Source organism: Elephantulus edwardii, unplaced genomic scaffold (genome assembly GCF_000299155.1).
Source record: "Elephantulus edwardii isolate Elephantulus edwardi_28Jun2011 unplaced genomic scaffold, EleEdw1.0 scaffold00002, whole genome shotgun sequence".
Classification (NCBI taxonomy): domain Eukaryota; kingdom Metazoa; phylum Chordata; class Mammalia; order Macroscelidea; family Macroscelididae; genus Elephantulus; species Elephantulus edwardii.
Genome location: NW_006399752.1, coordinates 46,462,118 through 46,483,340, shown reverse-complemented (window position 1 = coordinate 46,483,340; position 21,223 = coordinate 46,462,118). Strand labels below are relative to the sequence as shown.

The following is a 21,223-nucleotide window of genomic DNA, read 5'->3' as shown; positions in this document are numbered from 1 at the left end:
TGGGATGGGAGTGTCGGAGACAGTGCGATTGGCACAGGATAGAGCAGAGTTTAGGGCTGTTGTACATAGGGTCGCTATGAGTCGCAAGTGACTCGATGGCACATAACAACAACAACAACAACTCCTACTTCTAAGCTTGTTTTAATCGGGGAGCTCCACCAAACACTACCCACCATGGGCAACCATTCTCATATCTGACACATCAGTGTCACAGTGTTCGGCTTCACAGCAACCACAAGTTACCTCTGTACAGCAAGTGGACAGACCAGGGTATGGTAATAATGAAAGCAATGGCACCTAACAATTTAACAACAATGAAGCACTGAAAATAAAAACCTCCTTTGATAAGAGATCTCATGCTGAGGAAGACAGACATATGTACCCTATTCATTAAAACAAAAGCAGGTGGCAGGATATGGCTAAGGAGGCCGGGCTAGAAACTCAACCAGAATACTCTTTCCCTTTCAAGGTCTAGAGGGCGAAGGCCAGATGTGGGTCTCCTTGGCAATGGAGTCTGCAAGCTGGATTTATCCAAGTTTGTTGAGCTTGGCTATGAGGTCCCTTTAAAGAGACTACTATGTCAAGAAATGTGACATTTAAACCACAGGGACAAGCACCACGCAGCTTAGCAGAGGCTACAGGTAAAGAGGGAAAAGCAAGACCACCACCCCCCCATCAACACTCTTCAGATAACCAAAAACAAATGTTGAACCAGGTCCAGCAAGTGCACCAATGCAGAGCTCTCACTGTTCATCCTAACAATGATGTGAGTGTGCAAAGCAGATAAATGCCAATGGTCTGTGGCTGGGGCAGGGCCTTTTATTGCTTTTAAACAGCTAACCTGTGGGGATAGTACAGTCTTTCAGCCACCTTCTCCTCTAATGAGCATCTCACACTCTGATGATCCATCTGTCATGACTGCAGCTGCTGCTTTGCGATTCAAGGCATTTGCGACTCATAGCCACCCTATGTACAACAGCTCTGGACACTGTTCTATCTTGAGCCAAAATCACTATCTCTGATACACCTTCCCCCATTATCCCAGTCACTGAGTCAATCCATGTCATCATCCAAGGTCTTCCCTCTCCTGAGCTGTCCCTCTACCCTTTTCAGCATGATGCTATTCTCCAAGGACTGGCTCCTTTGGCAACATGCCCAAAGTATGTGAGATGGAGCTTCAAAATCCTTGGCTCCAAGGAGCAGCCTGATTTCTCCCTCTCCAGGACAGATCTCTTTGTTCTCCTAGCAGTTCATGGTATATTCTATACTCTTCTCCAGCACTTCAACTCAAAGACATTAATTCTTCATATATCATCATCCTTAGTCACTGTCCAGCTCTCTGATGCGTGGCAAGTAACTGCGAAGACCATGGCCTGTATCAGGCACACCTTAGTCTCTAGACTGACATCATTGCTCTTCGGTACTTTAGAGAGGTCATGACTAAGGAACCAGCATTAATTAGCACACGAGTGTTAACTAAACTTTCCCTTAATTTTTTTTCTGTTCCAGACTCTAATCCATGACTTCACATCACACATACTGTCCTGTGTCCTCACTTCCTCTGGTCCGTGATAGTTTCCCAGACTCTCCTTGTTTCTGATGACCTTGACAGCTCTGAGGAGTGCTGGTCAAGTGCAGGAGGCAGGAGGTAAAAAATCAACTTCCCTAGAATAGAAGTGGACCCACGGTGAGCCCGTGGGTTAGAGGAGAACTGTACTCACAGTCCTGGCTTCTGAGAAGCAGACTGCCAGGCCTTTCTTCCTAGGCACCTCTGATTAGAACCAAATCATCACCTTTCTCATTAACAGTCTGCCACCCTGACTACTCGCACTCTCAGGGGCTGTGCCTCCACTTGGATTTGCCTGATGCCTTTTGCACTGATAGGATTATAGTTTTGAGAGGAAGAGCCCAGGCACAACGTGATCTCCAAGGGCATCCCACCAGGGGAGGTGCTATCAATCTGGAGATGCTGATGGCGCTGGTGTGGACCACCTGTCTGAGGTAGTGTTTGCCAGATGCCCCCTCTGCGAAGCTACTCCTCTGTTCATACCATACTACTCTTTGAAAACAAATCTAATATTAAGTTAAACTCCACCTTCCCAAAGGAAGCAGAAGAATCTGCATAAAGTGTTTGGAGTTTTCTTGGCTGGGAAGTTTGTTCCTCCTCCCATTTATTTATTTAATCATCGATTACAGAGATCTGGTGGGGTCTCTGATACGGAGTCACCTTGCTAAAGCACAGGTGCTACTGCCTCTCTGAAAGGTTGAATCCACCAGTGGCTACTTGGGCAAAAGATGGGGAATGTCTCCTGTGTGCTTTATAGTCTCGGAAAATCTGCTGGAGGGTCAGCAAAGAGTCACTTCTGATTCAAAGACAATCAGGGAGACAGAGACAGAGGGAGAGACAGAGATCCACTTATTTCTATCAATATAAACTCACAGAGGTTGCGCTTCTATTTTGGGCTACGCGGAGTCTCATGCTTTGTTCTTTATTTTGCTACTTACATTTCTCTGGCTTGGACCAGTGGCTGGCTCCTGCACCCCTGCAACACAGTCTCCTTTGATTTCTGACTTCCCGTGTGTTCCTGTTTTGATCAGCCAAAATGTTTTGCTTACAAAAAAGGGCTCATTTCTCTCTGAGCTCTGCATGTCCATTAAAAAATATGATCCACAGTATAGTTTCACAACACGAGAATGGAATTAATGTCACAGAAGTGTACAATTAAAATAGTTATAATGGCAAATGTCCAAATGTCTCTCTCTCTCTCACACACACACACACACACAAACCCTTACATTTTCTGGGTTAGCACTTATGATGGACTCTTTCCCTTGATAAGACCTGATGTAATAATTTCCTGGATGATATGTGGTGTAATATAATCATTTCCTTGATGGGACTTTACACAATGCAATCACCTTCATGATGAGATCCACTGAGTCACCAATCAGCTGAGAAGGGGTTGCACTGAGAGTTTGATATATAAGAAAGACACACACACTCGCATGCACATCACTGTGATACAGTATGTTAAATGTTGGGCTTCTGATCAAAACCATGGTCATTTGAATCTACCAGCAACTCCGTCAGTGTCTACCCTGTAAGATTTCCAGGCTTTGAAAGTCAATACAGAGGAGCCACAGCTCAGAACTCATTGTCAGCGGGGAGGGTTTGGGACACACAATAAAAATATTCCCTGAAATACAGCTCTACTTTATCTCACAAGAAAATAAAAATGAAAAGAAGCAGAGGTAGAGGAACACTGGAACAAACACCTAAAAGGGTATATTTGCAGACAAAGGCACAAGTCTCCGAGGGGCCTCAGTTAACAGGCAGCATCAGATCTGGATGGGACAGGAGTTCCGGGCAGCGTTTTCAGATGCCTTTTTTCTCCCCTGCAGGGCTCACAGCCACCTGCAGCTATTTACTAACCACACCTGCACATCCCAGCAATACCTACTCATCAAGTATAATCACCACCTTCAGCATGCTAAGTACCTGCTCTGTGAAAGAAAAGCCCGCACTTCCCTGCTGTCCTTCAAGGCAGCCTGGCAAGGAGCTGACAGCTGAGTCCCCATCTCACAGAGGACCCAACCAGACGACGTCAATTTGGCACTTTCTGGTCCCTGTTTAATGACTCACTTTGTCACACATCAACAAGTGGCCCCAAAGCTTAGAACTGTTCACTATGTTTTTGTAAGTCACACACCTATTGTACAATCCGTACAGTGTTTAGGGTCCTTGGGGGAAACAAGCAATTTGTAACTGACTGCTAAAGTAAAGGCTGGTGGTTTGAACTCTGAGGGACCATGGAACAAAGGCCTGGCAATCTGCTACTGTAAATATCACAGAAAGAAGGGGGGGAAAACCCACCCCAAAACCTCTGTGTCACAGTTTATTCTAAATTCACAGGGTCGATGTGCTTCAGAATGTGATGAATGGTAATAGGTTTGTTTTAGTTCGTTCTACTATCTTTTGCACACTTAGCATCATTTCATACACTAAAGATGCTGAAACAAACTGTGTTCAGGTGAATGTATCTCCATCTGTGTTGGTGTCTGACTCACAGTTGCCCCTCTGTGGGCTTTCTGAGGTTGTAAATCACACAGGAAGAAACTACTCATCTTTCTCTCTGGAGGCTGTTAGTGGAATCAGACTGAGAACCTTTGGATTAGCAATGCAACTCTCCACAAAGCACGCTATCAGAACTCCCTAACAATAACTGTAGCCCCCGAGAAAGCAATTCGCTCTTGAGTGAAGAGACAGAAGAGGAAACTCTAAAGTCAGACATGTCTTCTCACTCCTCGGTGACCTTCACCGAGTGGAAGGCTCAACAATCTCCTAAGTGGACAAGAAACACCCCCCCACCCCCACCCCACAAAAAGCAAGTGAGGAAAATGGACCAGAGCTGACAGAACAGGCTTTGAAGTATTCATTCTGAAACTATTTTCATTACAAAAGCTCTGGTCCTTCTGCATTTTCATGCCTATATTAAAAATCAAATGAAGTCATTAAGATTAGGCCAGCTCAGACTGACTCTTGCCCAAGTATGCATTCCTCCTGAAACCCCAGAGTGCTGCAATAATCCTTCAAATTATGGAATAATTACCGCCATTCCCTTGGGGTCACAGTTGGCAACAAAATACTGGTCTAAATGAACTAGGGACAGAATCCAAAAAATATTACTTGGGTTTGTAACTTCCTAGAAGAAGAAGGAAAAAACTATCAAACCCCGTGCCATTGGGTCAATACTGACTCATGGACCCTGCAGCGGGTTTCCAAAGCTGTGTGTGAAGCTTTACAGAAAGGAACTGCCCCCTTTTTCTCTAGAGAAGCAGCTCATGATTTTGAACTGCCAACTTTTCAGTAAGCAGCCCATCACATTACCTAAAAGCAAAAGAAATATCAAAATGTTTCTGAAGTATCCAATGAGAGAGGAGAGGAGAAATGAAGGGTATTTGTGAGGCATGGAAGGAGTAAAAAGACAAACATGATAATCAAGAAAACATTTTTGTTATTGGTCTCAGATCTCTCCCTATTCACCCCAGTGCATCAGCAATTTTTCACGCTCCCTCCCATTTCAGCAGTGGCTACAGACACCATGAAGAAAAAACAAGCATATGGTTCCATCCTTCTGGACAGTTCTATAGTATTGGCTTGGCTGCACTGGAAAAATTATGTTTTATTTCCTAAAGCAGTATGACCTCAAGTTGTCATTTCCAATAAAGTAAGCACCCACTGATTTTTATGAACACAGACAAAAGCTGGTACAACCTTTCATGGGGAGGGGGGACTCAACTTTCAAACCCACTGTAGTTGCTATGTAGGCTTATTTGTTTCCAAGGCAACAGTGCTGAGAGAAGCACTAATGGCCTGTCCTTTTGCCAGGCAACAAGCAGCCTTGTGATGCAACTGCACCTGTCTGGGCTCCGCGTTACTATGGCGACGCTCCCGTTTCTATGGCTACCAGCACGCTAATCGCCTAGCAAAGGCAGACATACAGCAGTCTTCGCAGAGAGCCCAGCTGTTCCTCCGGCTTGGGCTGAAGACTGATTGTCTAGCCTGTGATGTGACGGAATGATGCTCAGCTGAAATGCACAAGAACTTCTATAATATCATTTCCAAAAATGGCTGTGAGATGCTCCTGGAGAACACACAGCCAGTCGTGCAAGGCAGAGAAGCAGATGGTGTAACTACCAGTATCTTCCTGTGATTGTGCCCCCTATTTCTCACTGACATAAGATCGCCTCCCCGGCATCATTTCACTCAACTCTGCGATGATCCCACAACTATCATTATACATTTGGGGATATGTTTCTGGTATGATTTGAAGGACGCATTTCATTCACAAGCATTACGTATCTCTATCATGTATAGAGAAAAAGTCATTTTCTAAAATCTGCATGATGAGACTATTTTTCTGGCACCAGACATAAATATACTTCTTTAAAAAAGCAGATAGCTAACAGACATTGAAAACGAGAAAGAGAGGAGCTAAAATTAATAAATGAGTTGAGTGAAGAGAAAAGCAATACACAAAAAGAAGTGGATGAGATGTGGTAATTAATTAACTGTATTCATCAATAGTAATGAATTATTAAAAAACAAATGCCTAGGAAAGACTGTATGAATGACCGAGGCGATTTTTTTAATCTTGACTGAAACAGAAAAAGGGTTGGTTGTTTTTTTTTTATTATTAAAAAAGTGATACACTACTTATCTTCCCCTGCAATTTTACATCTTTGTGAAAAAGAGAACCCATGGCCTCACAGCCTCAAAGGAAGCCGGGCAGAGGGGGAAAAGCTTTAACCCCACTGCTCCGCTCCTTCAGGCGGCAGATGCCCAGTAACCACAACACAACGATTGCTCGGAAACACCGTCCACATGGAGACCAGGAATGACAACAACCGGGCAAGTCCTCCAGAGAACACCTGGGGCGACTCCAGACAGATGACACCAAGACAGAATGGCTGGCGTTGCTGGTTCCCATACTTTGAAGCCCAAAGAGTGAGGTCCGCTGGGCCATTTGAGCTGGCCACTTTTCTTTGTCAAGGTGTCCACCCAGGAAGACATTGTTTTAGGCACCATGGAGCCTCCTGGATGCACATTCTCTCCAGGCAGCAAAATTTTAGGTAAGGTTTAGAGGCAATGTAACAATGGAGATGCTGGCTAATGATGCTTAATTCTTTTCTCATTTATCTTTGGTTATTTTTAAAATCTCCTGCAGAAGGTTACAATTCATTTTGGCACCGTTCTCCAGCAGAATAATGCAACTTCAGGAAACACATTCACGCAAGAAGTCTGAATGCTTACCTTTGATAAGCCTGAAGAGAGGTGGGAGGTGTGCTGAACACGTGAGGGTGCGGGTGTGGGTGCGGGTGGTAAGGTGTCTTTTTCAAAGCCTGAATGAGATTTTGTCTATACTCTGGGTCTATGCACCACAAGGACCCTTTCCCAATACTCTGTAAAGAAAACAAAAACACAGAAAGTAAGTATTTTTCAGGAAATCTATCCACAGGTATTACATCAATTACTTATTTTTTAAAAGACTCTCATTTATCTGCTGGCTGTTCCCTAGCCTTAAAAATGGTATTCTTGACAACAGTACTCATTTTAGTCTTACTCTTATTAGGTCTGACAGACAAAATGAATATGTTATTACCACATTTTACCAATACTATATTATAATTTTCTTATCTGTTGTTGTGTGATATCAAATTAACTCCAACACACAGAGCTCCTACAGGATGGAGCACAGCTGTATCAGTGTTTTCAAGGCTATAATCTTTACAGGAACAGACTGCTGGGTCTTTTTTCCACTGAGGCACTAGACAGGTTCGAACCACCAACCTTCTGGTTAGAAGCCAGGCACTTGGTCATTGCTCTCCCCTGGGCTTACCTATCCCAAAGGAAAGTAATTATTTTTCCATGTGAGTTCTGAAGAACCATCGTATTCTGTTTTTCTAGAAATGAGTTTTGAATTGGTCCGATTTCAAAAGTAGAAGAAAATGAGGGTTGGAGAACCCTTATCACAATCTACCTCCTTCATAAAGAAAGGAATTAACATTTTAAAATCATAATACAGTTGGTATCATTTTACAAAAAAGGGAAAAGTAATCCCTCTATTATTTTTTTTTGTTTGTTTGTTTTTATTTTTGATTTCCCCAACTTGCCCATAAAAGAGCCACTTTTAAGCCTGGAATGGAATTCTGTAGTTTCCCTCCCCGAGAAACAAAAGAACCCAAAGCAACAGTCAGTCCAAGCCAATATTTATTTTTCGGATTTCTCAGTTCATGGCAATTTATCTGCTCCAGCCCAGTGAGCTTAAACTTTAGAAATCTACCTTTCAAAATGCAAGTTTTCTAAAAACCCTGTCATTCAGAAAGGCAATCCAGTACTGGGGAGAACTTTCAGTTAGAGGCATTTGGTCCATGGCCTGCTTTTCATGGGGGGGAAAAACAAACAAAACAAAACAAAAACAAGTAAACAAAACTGAAGTCCTTCCTCAGAGGTCTATGGACCTGGCGGCTGGCCGATGGGCGGCCACTGCTCCAACCACAGGCTTTCAAGTGGCCCGATGGACCCCAACTATTTGATAAGGTCGCTGGTAAATATTTACCGATCTATTGGGAAAAGAAAAGCTGAATTACACAAGCCCATGCCTGCCCCTGCGCTCGGCCAACGGACTCCTTTACTTCCAGAGCCACAGAGAGACTGATGATGGGCCTCTTATATTTAAAAAGCAAACAACCAAACTGTTTAGCAATAGAGGAGAGGTGGAGGGTGAGGAAGTTCATGAAAATCCTTCCAAAGGAGAGAAAAAAATATTTTCTTTCTAAAATAGCTTAAAAACAAAACACATATTTTGGTTTTCAGCTGATCAAATAATTTGGCGATAATAAACTTCTTCACTGAGAGATAATAGTAAATATAAATAAATCACATAAAAACCTCAGTGTCACACCCACTTTAACTCACAGAGACCCCAAGAGTGTAAGAGTAGAACTGGGCCCTAGAAGGTATTCAATGCTGGGTTTGGGGGTTTGGTTTTGTTTTTTTTTTAAAGTAGATCACCAGGCCATTCTTCTGCAGTGTATCTGGAAGAACTTGAATCCCCAACTTTTCTGTTAGCAGCTATATGCAGTATAGAAACTCCCACCATATTAAAAAAAACCACTGAAACACTTGGTGGGTCTCAGGTGCACGGAGTGATCTTAGACTCACAGTGACCCCACGTGACAGAGCAGAATGCCCCACAAAATTTTCTAGACTAGAACCTTTTTTTAAAAAATTATTTTTCTTTTATACTGGTTTATTTACAAAGTTCATACACTTTGTTTTTGACACCGGACTTTCTTATTTCCTTCACCCCTCCTCCCTCCACCCATCAAACTGTGCAACCCTATGATTAACATCGCCCCCCTATCCTCAGCCCTCTGCTCTCTCTTCCTCCCCACCCCACCAGGTCCTCTTTCTACAATAATCGTATTCTTATACAAGTATTTGTCCTTATGGAACTGAGTTAGTTCACTTAGCATAATGTTCTCCCATCCCTCCCAAGTTAGGTAGTAATTTACAAAATTATTGCTCCTACGTGCGGCGTAGTATTCCACTATGCGAATGTACCATAATATCTCGGTCTATTTGATTATGGTTGGACATTTGGGCTGTTTCCATGTTCTTGTGATGGTGAATAACACTGCTATGAACACTGGTGTACAAGCCTCTGTTTGTACCTTAGTTCTCGTTCTCTCAGGATATATCCCAAGCAGTGGAATAGCTGGGTCATGGGGAATTTCTACATGTGGCTTTTTGAGGAAGTGTCTAGGCTGGAATCTTTATGGGAGTAGATCATGAGGTCTTTTTCCTGCAGAGTCACTAAGTGGATTCAAACTGCTAATCCTTTGGTTAAATGTTGTACAATCACTGTTACTCCTAAAATACTTTACTATCAACAACAGGACAACTGGAGGGGCCTTTCTGGTGCAGCAGGAGTAGAGGCACTGTCTCTCCCCAGGATGAGTGACAGAAAGTTTGAATTGCACTCACCCTCGGGTTTAGGTAGGAGTGCAGATACAGCTCCAGGCCAGAAGCCTTTTCTGCATCGAACAAAGTTCCAAGTTTAATCACCCAGATGTTTCAAGAAACAGATTTCAGCCTGGGAAGCACACTCATTTCCTAGCCCAGCATAGTTGAAGAGGCTGAGACACTCCATGCCAAGCAGGCATGCCACCAGAAAACCAGCCCCGGGAAAAGAAAGGAAAAAACACGCACCACACTTTTCAGAAGAAAGCCAGAAACTAAGAGGGTGGAGATGAGGAACCGAGACAGTAAGAGAACATAAAGCCCAAAGCCCACCCCCAGAGCCGTGTGCACCCCGGTAGCAGGCAGGGGCCTGGATCCACCAAGGATTCCTGCAGGGCCCCTGTGCCAGACAGACTCACTTCTGATTCCATGATCCATGGCCCCAAACCAGCCACAGAGCTCGAACTCCCAGCTCTGCACTACACCCCCACCTTCCTCCTGTGAGTTCAGCCAGATCCCGGAAACCCACAGCTTTTGTCTGCACCAAGGCAACTTCTGGGGCAGGGCCATGTCATCTTTCACTGAGTGAAAATATGACAAAGAAACGAAGGTCAACTGACCTTCTTAGGGAAAGGAGATTGAGCCAAGGATGTGGTTTTTCCAAACACTGACCTGTGAATTTGTCTACTTAGAGAACAAAGGGAAGCTGCAAGATTGCTGCCGGCAATCTACAAGGTTAATGACTCAGATGTGTAGGGACGGGCGGGTCCTTGGAAGGACAGAGGATCTCAAGGAAATGGGTTTTTTCTTATATGGCATTATAGTTTTTGTTTGTTTGTTTGTTTTGGTTTTCATGATAGTAATCTCGGAGTTCTATGTATCAGAGAGCTGGACAATGACTAAGGATGACAGGAGAATTGATGCCTTTGAGCTGTGGTGCTGGAGAAGAGTACTGAATATACCAGGGACTGCTCGAGGAGAAACAGGTTCATCCTGGAGAGGATGAAGCCGGGCTGCTCCTGGGAGGCAAGGATTCTGAAGCTTCGTCTGACATACTTTGGATGTATTGCAAGGAGGGACAAGTCCTTGGAGAGGGACATCATGCTTGGGAGGGTGGACAGACAGCCCTTGATGAAATGGACTGATTCAGTCACTGGGGTAATGGGGACAGGTGTGTTGGAGACCATAAGATTGGCAAGGGATAGAGCAGGGTTTAGGGCTGTTATACATAGGGTCACTATGAGTCACAGGCAACTCAACGGCACATAACACCACCACCACAATTAAGGAGTTACTTACTGAGGTGATGTCTGAGACCAAACTTGAATATTAACTGCCTTCACAGTGCTCCTAACTTAAGCCACAACAAAGCACTGCCTAAATCACATCAACCCCAGTGCAGCCAATGACAGCTGTGGCTGAACCCTTGTGAGCCAGAGGGCTGTCACTGGCTGCCTTGAGCAACAGGGCCTCGGGCCTTGGTTCCTTGTCTTCATTTGGAGGCTCTGCTGAAATATGCTGAGTCTCAGAATGACATATGAGCCTCCTCTGGCAGACAGATGGTGGCACGTGAGGTATGCCAATCCTGGTGCCGCCGGAAGTCTTCACTGACCAGACACAGAACCCTCAGAGACTGGAGCACCATCCAGGGCTGGTGTCATAGAAAGCACTCAGAATGAGGATGGTTCCTGCAAGTGACCATGGCAAGGCTGGCTTTCCCAAAACCAAAAGTGACTGTCCCAAAGCTGTGTCAAAATGAGAATGAAAACGATATCAAAGTTGTCAGGAGGCACCAACGATTGGCAAAAGACATTGTGTTGAGAAAAGTCAAAGAGAGGGGGAATTTCAACAAGATGGACTGACCAGTGAATTTAATGCACTTGAGCATGGTAGAGACTGTCAAAGCGGTAGAGGGTAGAGCACAGCTTCAATCCGTCATTCACTGGCTTACTGTCCATCAGAGTAAACTATGATGTACCTATGATGTTGATGGGGGTGCTGGAACTTTCCCCCATCAAATTGTGTGACCCTATGATTATGCACCCCACCCCCATAGGCCACCATCATCATCAACACATTGGCAAGCATGGGACATACTCATTGTCCAGTGACGTTCTCATAGGTTTTGGATCCTAAGAAATGCTTTCTACCATCCACAGCTCTGCACTTCACTGCAACAAATGTCTGAAACAGCAAGGAAGTTTTTATGAACCAGACACTCATTTCATTACAGCCAGTACTTTCAAATAACAGGCATCACAAAGAAAAGAGAAAGGACTGCGGTGGAGGGACCATTTCCAGACCACATCCACGGGCCACCCCTTCCCTGACTGCAGAGTGAAGAGTTCTATGCGGGGCTTGGCAGGGACACGGGAAAGGCTGGCACTGGAATTCACTTTTAATCATTTTCTTTGGTTTCACGGAACAGTTCAGAACAGTAAAACGGTTCACTTGAACACTTCTAAAATGGAAATATGCAGAGGAGAGAATGCCCAAGTTCCTCAGGTCTGGAACAATTGCATTCGCTGCCCTTCCAACAGGGGAGAGGAGGAGGTAATTCGATTAGAGTTGTGGAACAAGTCTGAGAGCCAGCTTTTACAGAAATATCTGCATTTCATCCAAAGACAAGAATATGAATCCGTTTCCCAGAAATAACAGAGAGAGCCATCTATCAGCAAAACAGTAAAGAATTCAAAATAATAAAAGAAGAAGAGAGCTTCATTTATAGACATAATTTTCTTTTGAAGAAAAAAAAAATACCCCAGAAAAACACGATTATGGAATGGCAGGGGGGAAATGAGTAAAAAGAGAAAAGGAGATAAATTTTTCTTCTAGGGATTTAGCATCTCAGGATAGAGAACCATCAATGGTAAAAACATTACTACCCTCAAGGAATAAAGGGCAGGAGCCTAAATTCTGGAAAAAACTAATTTTGGGGAAAAAGGTTATAAAAAAAAAAAAAGAAAGAGAAAAACAACTATGCGATAATCATCTCACAACAGTCAGAACAGCAAAATTTAAAAGAACAGCAAGCAACAAATGCTGGCGAGGTTGTGGAGAGACTGGAACCCTTATTCACTGTTGGTGGAAGTGTAAAATGGTGCAACCATTGTGGAAGGCGGTATGGCGCTTTCTCAAAAAGTTGCAAATAGAGATAGTATTTGACCCGGCAATTCCACTACTGGGAATATACCCTAAAGAGACAATAACTGACATCCAAGCAGATATATGCACACCCATGTTTTTCATGGCTTTGTTCACAATAGCAAAGAGTTGGAAACAACCTAAGTACCCATCAACAAACGAATGGATAGAGAAGCTGTGGTATATCTACACGATGGAATACTATGCTGCATTGAAAAACAAGGAACTCATGCAATATTATTCAAAATGGGTGGCCCTGGAGGACATTATGCTGAGTGAAATATCTCAGTCACAAAAGGACAAATACTGCATGGTGCCACTGTTGTAAAACCAGACTGACTTTGGGGTTGGGGGAAGACTAAGAAAGATGGGTTTAATAATGCATACTGCATGGAAACAGATGAGGGAGAAAACTGTTTAAAAGGGATATGTGATTAGGGTTTGTTTTTTTTTAATTCCCAAGGAAACATTTTTACTTTTTACCACTTTAGAAAATTATTTTGCTGCATATTTTTTTCTAATGCACAATGTCTTTTGATTTTGTTGCACTTTTTTTCTTTACCTCCCCTCCCTCCAGTTCGCTCCTCTCTTTGAAAAGCAAAAGATAAATGTCTTCATTGGTATACAATTCCCCCAACCCTGGCCCTGGCTGCCCCTGCACCAAATGCACCCCACTAGGCAACCTTAATTCTGGATTCCTGTGATAATCATATGTTATCATATATCACTTTTAAACTGTTCTCTCCCTCATCTGTTTCAATTCAGTATACCTAATCTATTCAGTTTTTCTCAGTCTTACCCCAACCCTGATGTCACTTTCTACAACAGTGGCACCATGCAGTATTTGTCCTTTTGTGACTGAGATATTTCACTCAGCATAATGTCTTCTAGGGTCACCCATTTTGAATAATATTGCATGAATTCTTTGTTTTTCAATGCAGCATGGTATTCCATTGTGTAGATATACCACAGCTTCTCTATCCATTCGTTTGTTGATGGGCACTTAGGTTGTTTCCAACTCCTTGCTATTGTAAACAAAGCCGCGATGAACATGGGTGTGCATATATCCGCTTGGGTGGCAGTTAGGTTTCTTTGGGGTATATTCCCAGTAGTGGAATTGCTGGGTCAAATACTATTTCTATTTGCAACTTTTTGAGAAAGCACCATACCGCCTTCCATAGTGGTTGCACCATTTTACACTTCCACCAACAGTGAATAAGGGTTTCAGTCTCTCCACCATCTCGCCAGCATTTGTTGCTTGCTGTTCTGTTAAATTTTGCTAATCTTACTGGGGTGAGATGTTATCTTAGTTGTTTTGATTTGCATCTCTCTTAGAGCTAGGGATTTTAAACATTTCTTCATGTGCTTGTTGGCCATCTAAATGTCTTCTTTGGTGAAATGTCTGTTCATATCCTGTGCCCATTACCAAACTGGATTATTTACCTTTTTCTTGCTGTGGTTCTCAAGTATTTTATAAATTCTAGATATGAGTCCCTTATCTGGCATGTCATTACCAAATACTTTTTCCCAGTCTGTGGCTTCCCTTTTTACCCTATTGGAGAAGTTTTTGGATGTGATTAGGTATTTTTGTCATGACAGTAGTCTAGAGCAAAGGCTGAATAGTGGAGTGGACCTGAGGGGAGGGATTGTAAAACAATGAAAGAATTTTTCTTTTACTTTTCCAAGAGGGTAGTATACTGGGGAGGGGGTGGTTGGGAGGGGACAAAAGTGCAACAATGAATGAATGGAAATCCAAAGTCTCTATAAATTTTCATTGAAATGAATAATAAATTCTTAAAATAGAAAGACATAAGCTTAACTAAATTAAATCTAACTTCCAAAGACAAAAGTGTTTTCCTAAGCAGTGTAGACCAAGTGGTGCTCTTTGCAGCCCCTCAGTCCACCTTATACCAGGTCTTCATATTTGAGCTGGGAGTTCTTGGAGGACAAGTATCATATCCTGAGCACTATTTGTTTGCTTGTTTTCAAACTGTGCACCATCACAGATCTGAAATAAATTCAATGGGTCACAAGGAACATGTTTTAATTGGATGAAGTGTAACTGAATAGAACAGAACAGAATACAAAGCATCAGAATAACAAGTTGCTGGAGTTAGTACTCTGAAATACCCATGTGCTTATGTAACAAGTGTACTGGGACCCAAGGTAGAATCCACTTCTTATCTAGACTCAGGCTCAAAGGTGTATGTGCCCAAAAAACTCTGGCTTCTAACCAACACAACCCAAACTAATGCTATCAAGCTGATTATGGTTCACTTCATTCCTTAGGACATAAACTGGCCAGAGGACCTTCGAGTGCCCAAGCCTTGTGCACTCTCAGTGGTCACTGCTTCTGACATTTGAGGCCAGCATCGGGGACTGAGTGGCCTCCTCTTCTCCCCCTCTCACGTGGCCTTCAGTGCAGATCTGCCAGAAGGGAAAGAGAATAGTTAGATGGATGGTGAATACCTACATCCACTCCTTGAATAAACTTGATCGTATTTAATGGGGGGGGGGGGGGTAAAAACCAACAAACAACTGCCCAGAGGGTTTTTAAGGCTGTAAATCTTTGTGGACAATGCATAAGAAGAAGAACTGATGCCTTTGAGCTGTGGTGCTGGAGAAGAGTACTAATATTCCATGGACTGCCAAAAGGTCAATCAAGTATGTCTTGGAAAAAACGCAGCCAGAATGCTCCTTGGAAGCATGGATGGTGAAGTCTCACATACTTTGGGCATGATGCTAGGAGAGGTTATTCCTTGGAAGGGGATATTATTACGGGAAGGTAGAGGTCAGGGGAAGATCCTCAACGAGATGGGCTGACACAGTGACCGCCGCAATGACCTCAAGTGTGTTAGGGATGATTAGGCAGGCCCAGGATAGGACGGGTCAGATCTGTTGTTCCTAAGGTCACTATGAGTTGTACTGGACTCGACGGCGCCTAACAACAATACATCTTTGCCGACTCAGCCTTCCTTGTATTTCTCACACAGAGCAAGTGGTGGGTTCAGACCTCTTGGTTAACCATCAAATGTCTGGACCACCACCAGTTCTGAAGGCTATGGCAGAAAGGAGGACTTGCTCAGTGAGATACTCTGTTCAGAGAGGGGGCTGATTAGGCCCAGTCACTGAGGCAGGGCATCAAAACAGAAGGTGAAGGTGAAAGTATGCCTAGAGAACTTGACATCTCTAATGTATTTGTTGTCATGGGCCATCAAATCAGAACTGACCCATAGCTGATGCACCAGTGGGTTTTCAGTGGCAATAAAACATACAGGGGAAGATTGCCTATCGTTCCCCTCAGAACAGCTGTGGATTCGAACCGCATGCCTTGGGGTAGGCAATGCAGCTGAACACCATCTACCCCAATGTCATTCATTCCTGGGGCACCAATCACTAGCAGACATTGTGGGAAACTTGTGGACTCCACGAGAGTAAGTGATTGCCCACCCTCCATGCCACCTGGATTCTAGAAGTGGAGGAAGTCAACAAGAAAGAAATACACAAAGAAAATATATATATATATATAAATGTTGTTGTTATGTGCCGTTGAGTCGCTTGCGACTCATAGCGACCCTACGTACAACAGCCCTAAACTCCACTCTGTCCTGTGCCAATCGCACTGTCTCCGACACTCCCATCCCAATTATCCCAGTCACTGAATCAATCCACCTCATAGAGGGCCTTCCTCTCCTGCGCCGTCCCTCCACCCTCCCAAGCATGATGCCCCTCTCTAAGACCGGTCTCTCCTCACAACATGTCCACAGTATGTTAGACGGAGCCTCAGAATCCTTGCCTCCAAAGAGCCACCCGGTTTAACTCTTCCCAGGACAAATCTGTTTGTTTTCCTAGCAGTCCATGGTACTCTCAATACTCTTCTCCAGCACCACAGCTCAAAGGCATCAATTCTCCTTCTATCCTCCTTGGTCATTGTCCAACTCTCTGATGCATAAGAAGTGATTGCGAAGACCATGGCCTGTATATATAAAAATATATAAATCATGCGTATGCTCTACTTTTTCGCTAGCATTACCCTACCCTACATGAGTATTTTTTTGGTAAGTTGGCTATGCTATTATTTTCACATGATGCAGTGGAAAAAAAAATTAGCATAGTATGCTTATAAAATTCCTCAGGCAGCGAGCACAACTGGCACAGAAAACAAAGAACACGTGTGTTATCTGCATACAATACAGTAAGCAAGATCCTGCCAAACTAGATTAACTTGTTGTTATTGTTGTTGTTATGTACCATGGAGTCAGAAGCAACTCATAGCTGACCCTCCAGGAGGTTTTCAGAGGCAAAAAAATCACACAGGAGGAGAACGGCCATATTTCTCCTGCAGAACAGCTAGTGGATTAGAACTCCATGCCTGCAGGCTGGCAGCCCAGCTCTTTAACACTAGGCCACTAGAGCTCCCTCTAATAACTTCTAGGAAGAAAAGGTAGGGGGGGAGAGTGATGAGTTAGAGGAAAGGAATTTGCCACTTTGTGAAAAAAAGATGGGCTGCCATGGCAACCAACCAACTATCATGCTGTGATGGGCTCCTGGAGCATCCAGGCTCAAGAACCATGGGGACTGGACACAGGGGTGGTGCTGGAGAGGGAGAGAGATGGGCAGCTCCCGGGTGTAATCTGGAGAATTAACTGGGCTTGGTGATTGATTAGAAATGGCAGGTAAAGGAAAAGCAAAATGTCAAGTCGGAGCAATGAGCTAGGTGAAGATTGGGAGAAGGGAATATCCAGAGCTCATGTGAGTATAGAACTTTAAGATGTCTCTGCACTAAGTTACCGTATAAGGTTCTTGAAAAGACTCATTGACCCTTCCCTAGTCATTGTCCAGCTCTCAGATGCATAGCATTTCTTTTTTTTTTAAATTAAGTCTAGAGACAAGCTAACACATGGATGAAATTTGAAAATATTGTACTAAGTGAAAGAAGTCAGATGCAAAAAAACCACATATTAAATTACTCTCTTTGGGATAAAAATGTCTAAAATATATTTATGTAGAAACAGGAAGTAGATTAGTCATTATCCATTGTTAAGGAGAATTAAATAGAAGAATGTGGAAAGACAGCTAAATGGGTCCAGAGTTTCTGTCTGGGAAATAATGATGTCCTAAATTTAGTTTGATTGAACAAAAAAGGGGGGGAGGGGTAATAAAAAATATATGTATATTTTTTAAAAAGAAGACTTACTGACCCTATGTCACTTTTCTTCCATCTGCTTACTCCCACTGTTGACCTCAAGCTTGAGAGTAAAAAGCTCAGGGCTGTGGAAGGATCCCAGGTGGTCAGGCTGTCTAGGATGACATCAACTGGTTCTCCCACAAGAGGAGTCAACACATTTATTTTGAAGAGCCCAAGAGTAAGTCTTTTGGTCTTTATGAACCATACTTTCTCTGCTCTAACTTCTCAACTCTGTCATTGTAGGTCAAAAACAAAGGCGGAGGGGGGTGGGGAATGAAAGAAGAAACGATGCCATGAAGTTGATTCCAAGTCAAGACAACTCCATGGTTCTCTGAGTGCAAATGCACTCCAAAGGGTAAGTGGTTGGGACCGTTCAGAAACAGACCATCAGGCCTTAAAGCAGCCACAGACATGGTGTCTGTATTCTAATAAATCCTTATTTATATAAACAGGTGTCAGGTTCCATTTGACCAGTGGTCTGTAATTTGCTGATCTCTGCTCAAAGATCCGTAAGTTTTGGGAGCCTAAGAAAGCAGCATTTTGTCGATAGTATAAGATCAGGCATTGTCTCGTTCTGTTGCTTCTGCAAGTATTGACTGTGGAAGGCTGATGGTTATGGGAGGTTGATGTCTCCTTCTGCAGGAGAGAGTCACAGAGAGGGCCTTCTCTTGTGACCTTTTACCATCTCAGAATCTGGTGGAGGAAAATAGAACTGACTTGATGGCAGTGGAGGGGCGTTTTTAGTTTTGTCTTTTTTTCTTTCACGCTATTTAGGGACTATTGTTGTTTGGTGCTGTTGAGGCTACAAGGACCCATAGTTATCCAATGAACAACAGATCTGAACTTTGCCCTATCCTGAGTCATCCTCGAGATATACTCAAGTCCACTGTGACTGTCAATGTGGCAATCCACCTCAATGAGGGGCTTCCTCTGTCTCTGACCCTCCACCTTTCCGAGCATGATGTCTTTTCTAAGAACTGGTTCTTCATGACAGCATGCTCAAAGCATGTGACATGGAGTTTCACAACAGTGAGGGGTCAAATTAACTCCTGCACATGTGCCAACGAGAGGGGCCAGGAGCCATGCAGGACCCTCTCATCGAACACTCTAGAGAGCTCACTACCTACAGCTCTCAAACATCAAGGGCATCAACCTGTGTGGTTCTGTCTACACTGCTGAACTGCTGCGAGGCTGAGGATACATCACACATAAAACCAGCTATAATCACTACTATGTTCTTCAGAAGTCATGTGAGGGCTTGGAGGAGAAAAAGTCCACATGCACCTTCATGTCAAATCCACTGTGGAAAAGGCATTTCATAAATCCAATTCTCTTTTCTACTCAAGAAAGACACGGTTGTTAGCTCACATAAGGGGAAAAAAAACCAAAGCTGATAGAAGGGCACACGCTATCCTAACAAACAGCCATGGCATCATAAAGTATCCGCCTCAACTTCCAAACACACGAGGGAGAAGCAGAACAAAATGTTTTAGCAAGTGAGTAATCCCTGAAAGCCTTCTGCTCTCGGAGTCTATAATCTAGAGCTAAAGACGTCAGGGCAATTTTAAAATTTCCAAAGTTTTAATAGCATGATCTGAAGAATTAGTTACATGCAGGAGGACAGAGGCACAAAACTGATGACCACACTTTTTTTGTAGACACAGCACTCTTCATTTTTCAAAACAAAACTGTTCCAAAAATAAAAGATTATGAAATAAGAACCAAAACAAACAAACATATACACACACACCCTTTTCCTCCCCAAAGCAGAAGAGATGGAAAAGGGTAGATTTGAACCGCCAATCTTTTGGTTGGCAGTTGAAGATAATTTTACAGTACGCTGGAACTTAGAAGCCCTTGATTCCTGTAGGAATTTTACTCCTCACAACCTGCCTGAGACCCAGACTGGCCCCAGCTTCTGGGGTGTGACCCCTACATGACAGACCAGGCCCCAAGGCCTTTTGGACAACTCCAGTTCACTGTCATCAGGAGACAGCTTAACCTGAAACAGGCGCCATCGTCTCCGCCAGGAAATTTTTGCAGCTCACCAGCAACAGGTCCTTCTGAACATCAGATACAGAAATTGCCTCCACTCCTGCAACGCTCCAGTTACAATTTTACAGACGTGTTTTAAAAGCTATTACGATGAAAATCACGATCATGAGCAATGTGGCACTTGCACAAGACCCACACATGAGCTCTATGGTGGTCGTGCCATCCAATGGCTCCTTAGTGCACATGCTCCCTACACGCATTAGCTCCTGAGGGTGCGGGGCAGTGGGAGAGGCCACTCTACGTTCATGCTTAGGGTGACAGGTACACTTGAAAATGCTTCCTCTCTGCAGACAGAGCTGTGTGTGTGTGTGTCTGTGTGTAAAGAGGGTGGTTATTCTACTAGGAAAACAGCCACTTTCGCCTTGCACTGACACCTCCATAAAACCAATACAACCCCAACATTTGCCTAAAAGCAAATTACTCTCTAGAGAGATCTCCATGGAGTCAGCTGAGTTTACCAGCATTTATCCGTCCGTCCGTAGAGTGGTGCAAACAATTAGCAGCCCTGGGCTGCTAATCAAAAGGCTTAGGTTTAAGGCCACCCCGTGGCACCTCAGAACAAAGGCCTGGCAGTGAGCTTTGGAAAAATCAGCCATTGCAGACCCTGCGGAGCACACTTCTGCTCGGACTCGGCCCACCCAACAGCACAGGCTTGTACCGGCTTCGGCATCAAAAGCTCCCTCAGTGACTGTACAGCTCGCAGCCTTGCCTCTTCTGGCTGCTCTCCTTCCTCCCTGGACTCGATTCCCACACAGCGACGGGACGGTGGGGCTGCCAGTTGGAGAATGAGTTCTTTTTTTTTTTTCCAAGCTGTCTAGAACATGGTTTCTAAATGGGCAAAGTTGTCAAAAGCTGATGTACTATCAACAACAAAATGATCACCGAAACATTCCAAGGATAATTGGCTTAGAAATACTGTCAAACTTGACCCAGTGACTGTGGCAATCAGGACAGGTGTGCACGGGACGGGGAGGCTGGCTCAGGACAGAGCCACTGGTTCAGCCTTGGTTCAGAGCCATTGTTCATAAGGTCGCTAAGAGTCATAGCTAGATGGCATTTAACAATAACAGTACAGAAAAGAGAAACACTCACTCTAACGCACGCACACACACGGAAACTCACATTCACATATACTTACTCAGCTTCATACTCTATCTTTAAAATCACTCTTTTCCTCCAACTGAATCTTGGGATTCTACCAAATCATTTCCCTAACCTGTCCTCTGTGGGTCATTACAAAATAAAGGCAATTAATCTCCCCTGTATGAGACCTCACAGTATGATTTTAGTAGGTAGAAGAACAAGAGGGG

At 43.7% G+C, this 21,223-nt stretch overlaps 1 protein-coding gene across 2 annotated transcripts in view; it reads right to left on the bottom strand.

Moving 5' to 3' along the window:
• FOXN3 (forkhead box N3) overlaps nt 1–21,223 on the bottom strand; it is a 281,895-nt gene that overhangs the window by 204,102 nt on the left and 56,570 nt on the right. For both annotated transcript variants that reach the window (XM_006879127.1, XM_006879128.1), the window contains exon 2: nt 6,815–6,963. In XM_006879127.1, coding sequence (XP_006879189.1) covers nt 6,815–6,963 — 149 coding nt within the window. The remainder of the gene's footprint in view (nt 1–6,814; nt 6,964–21,223) is intronic.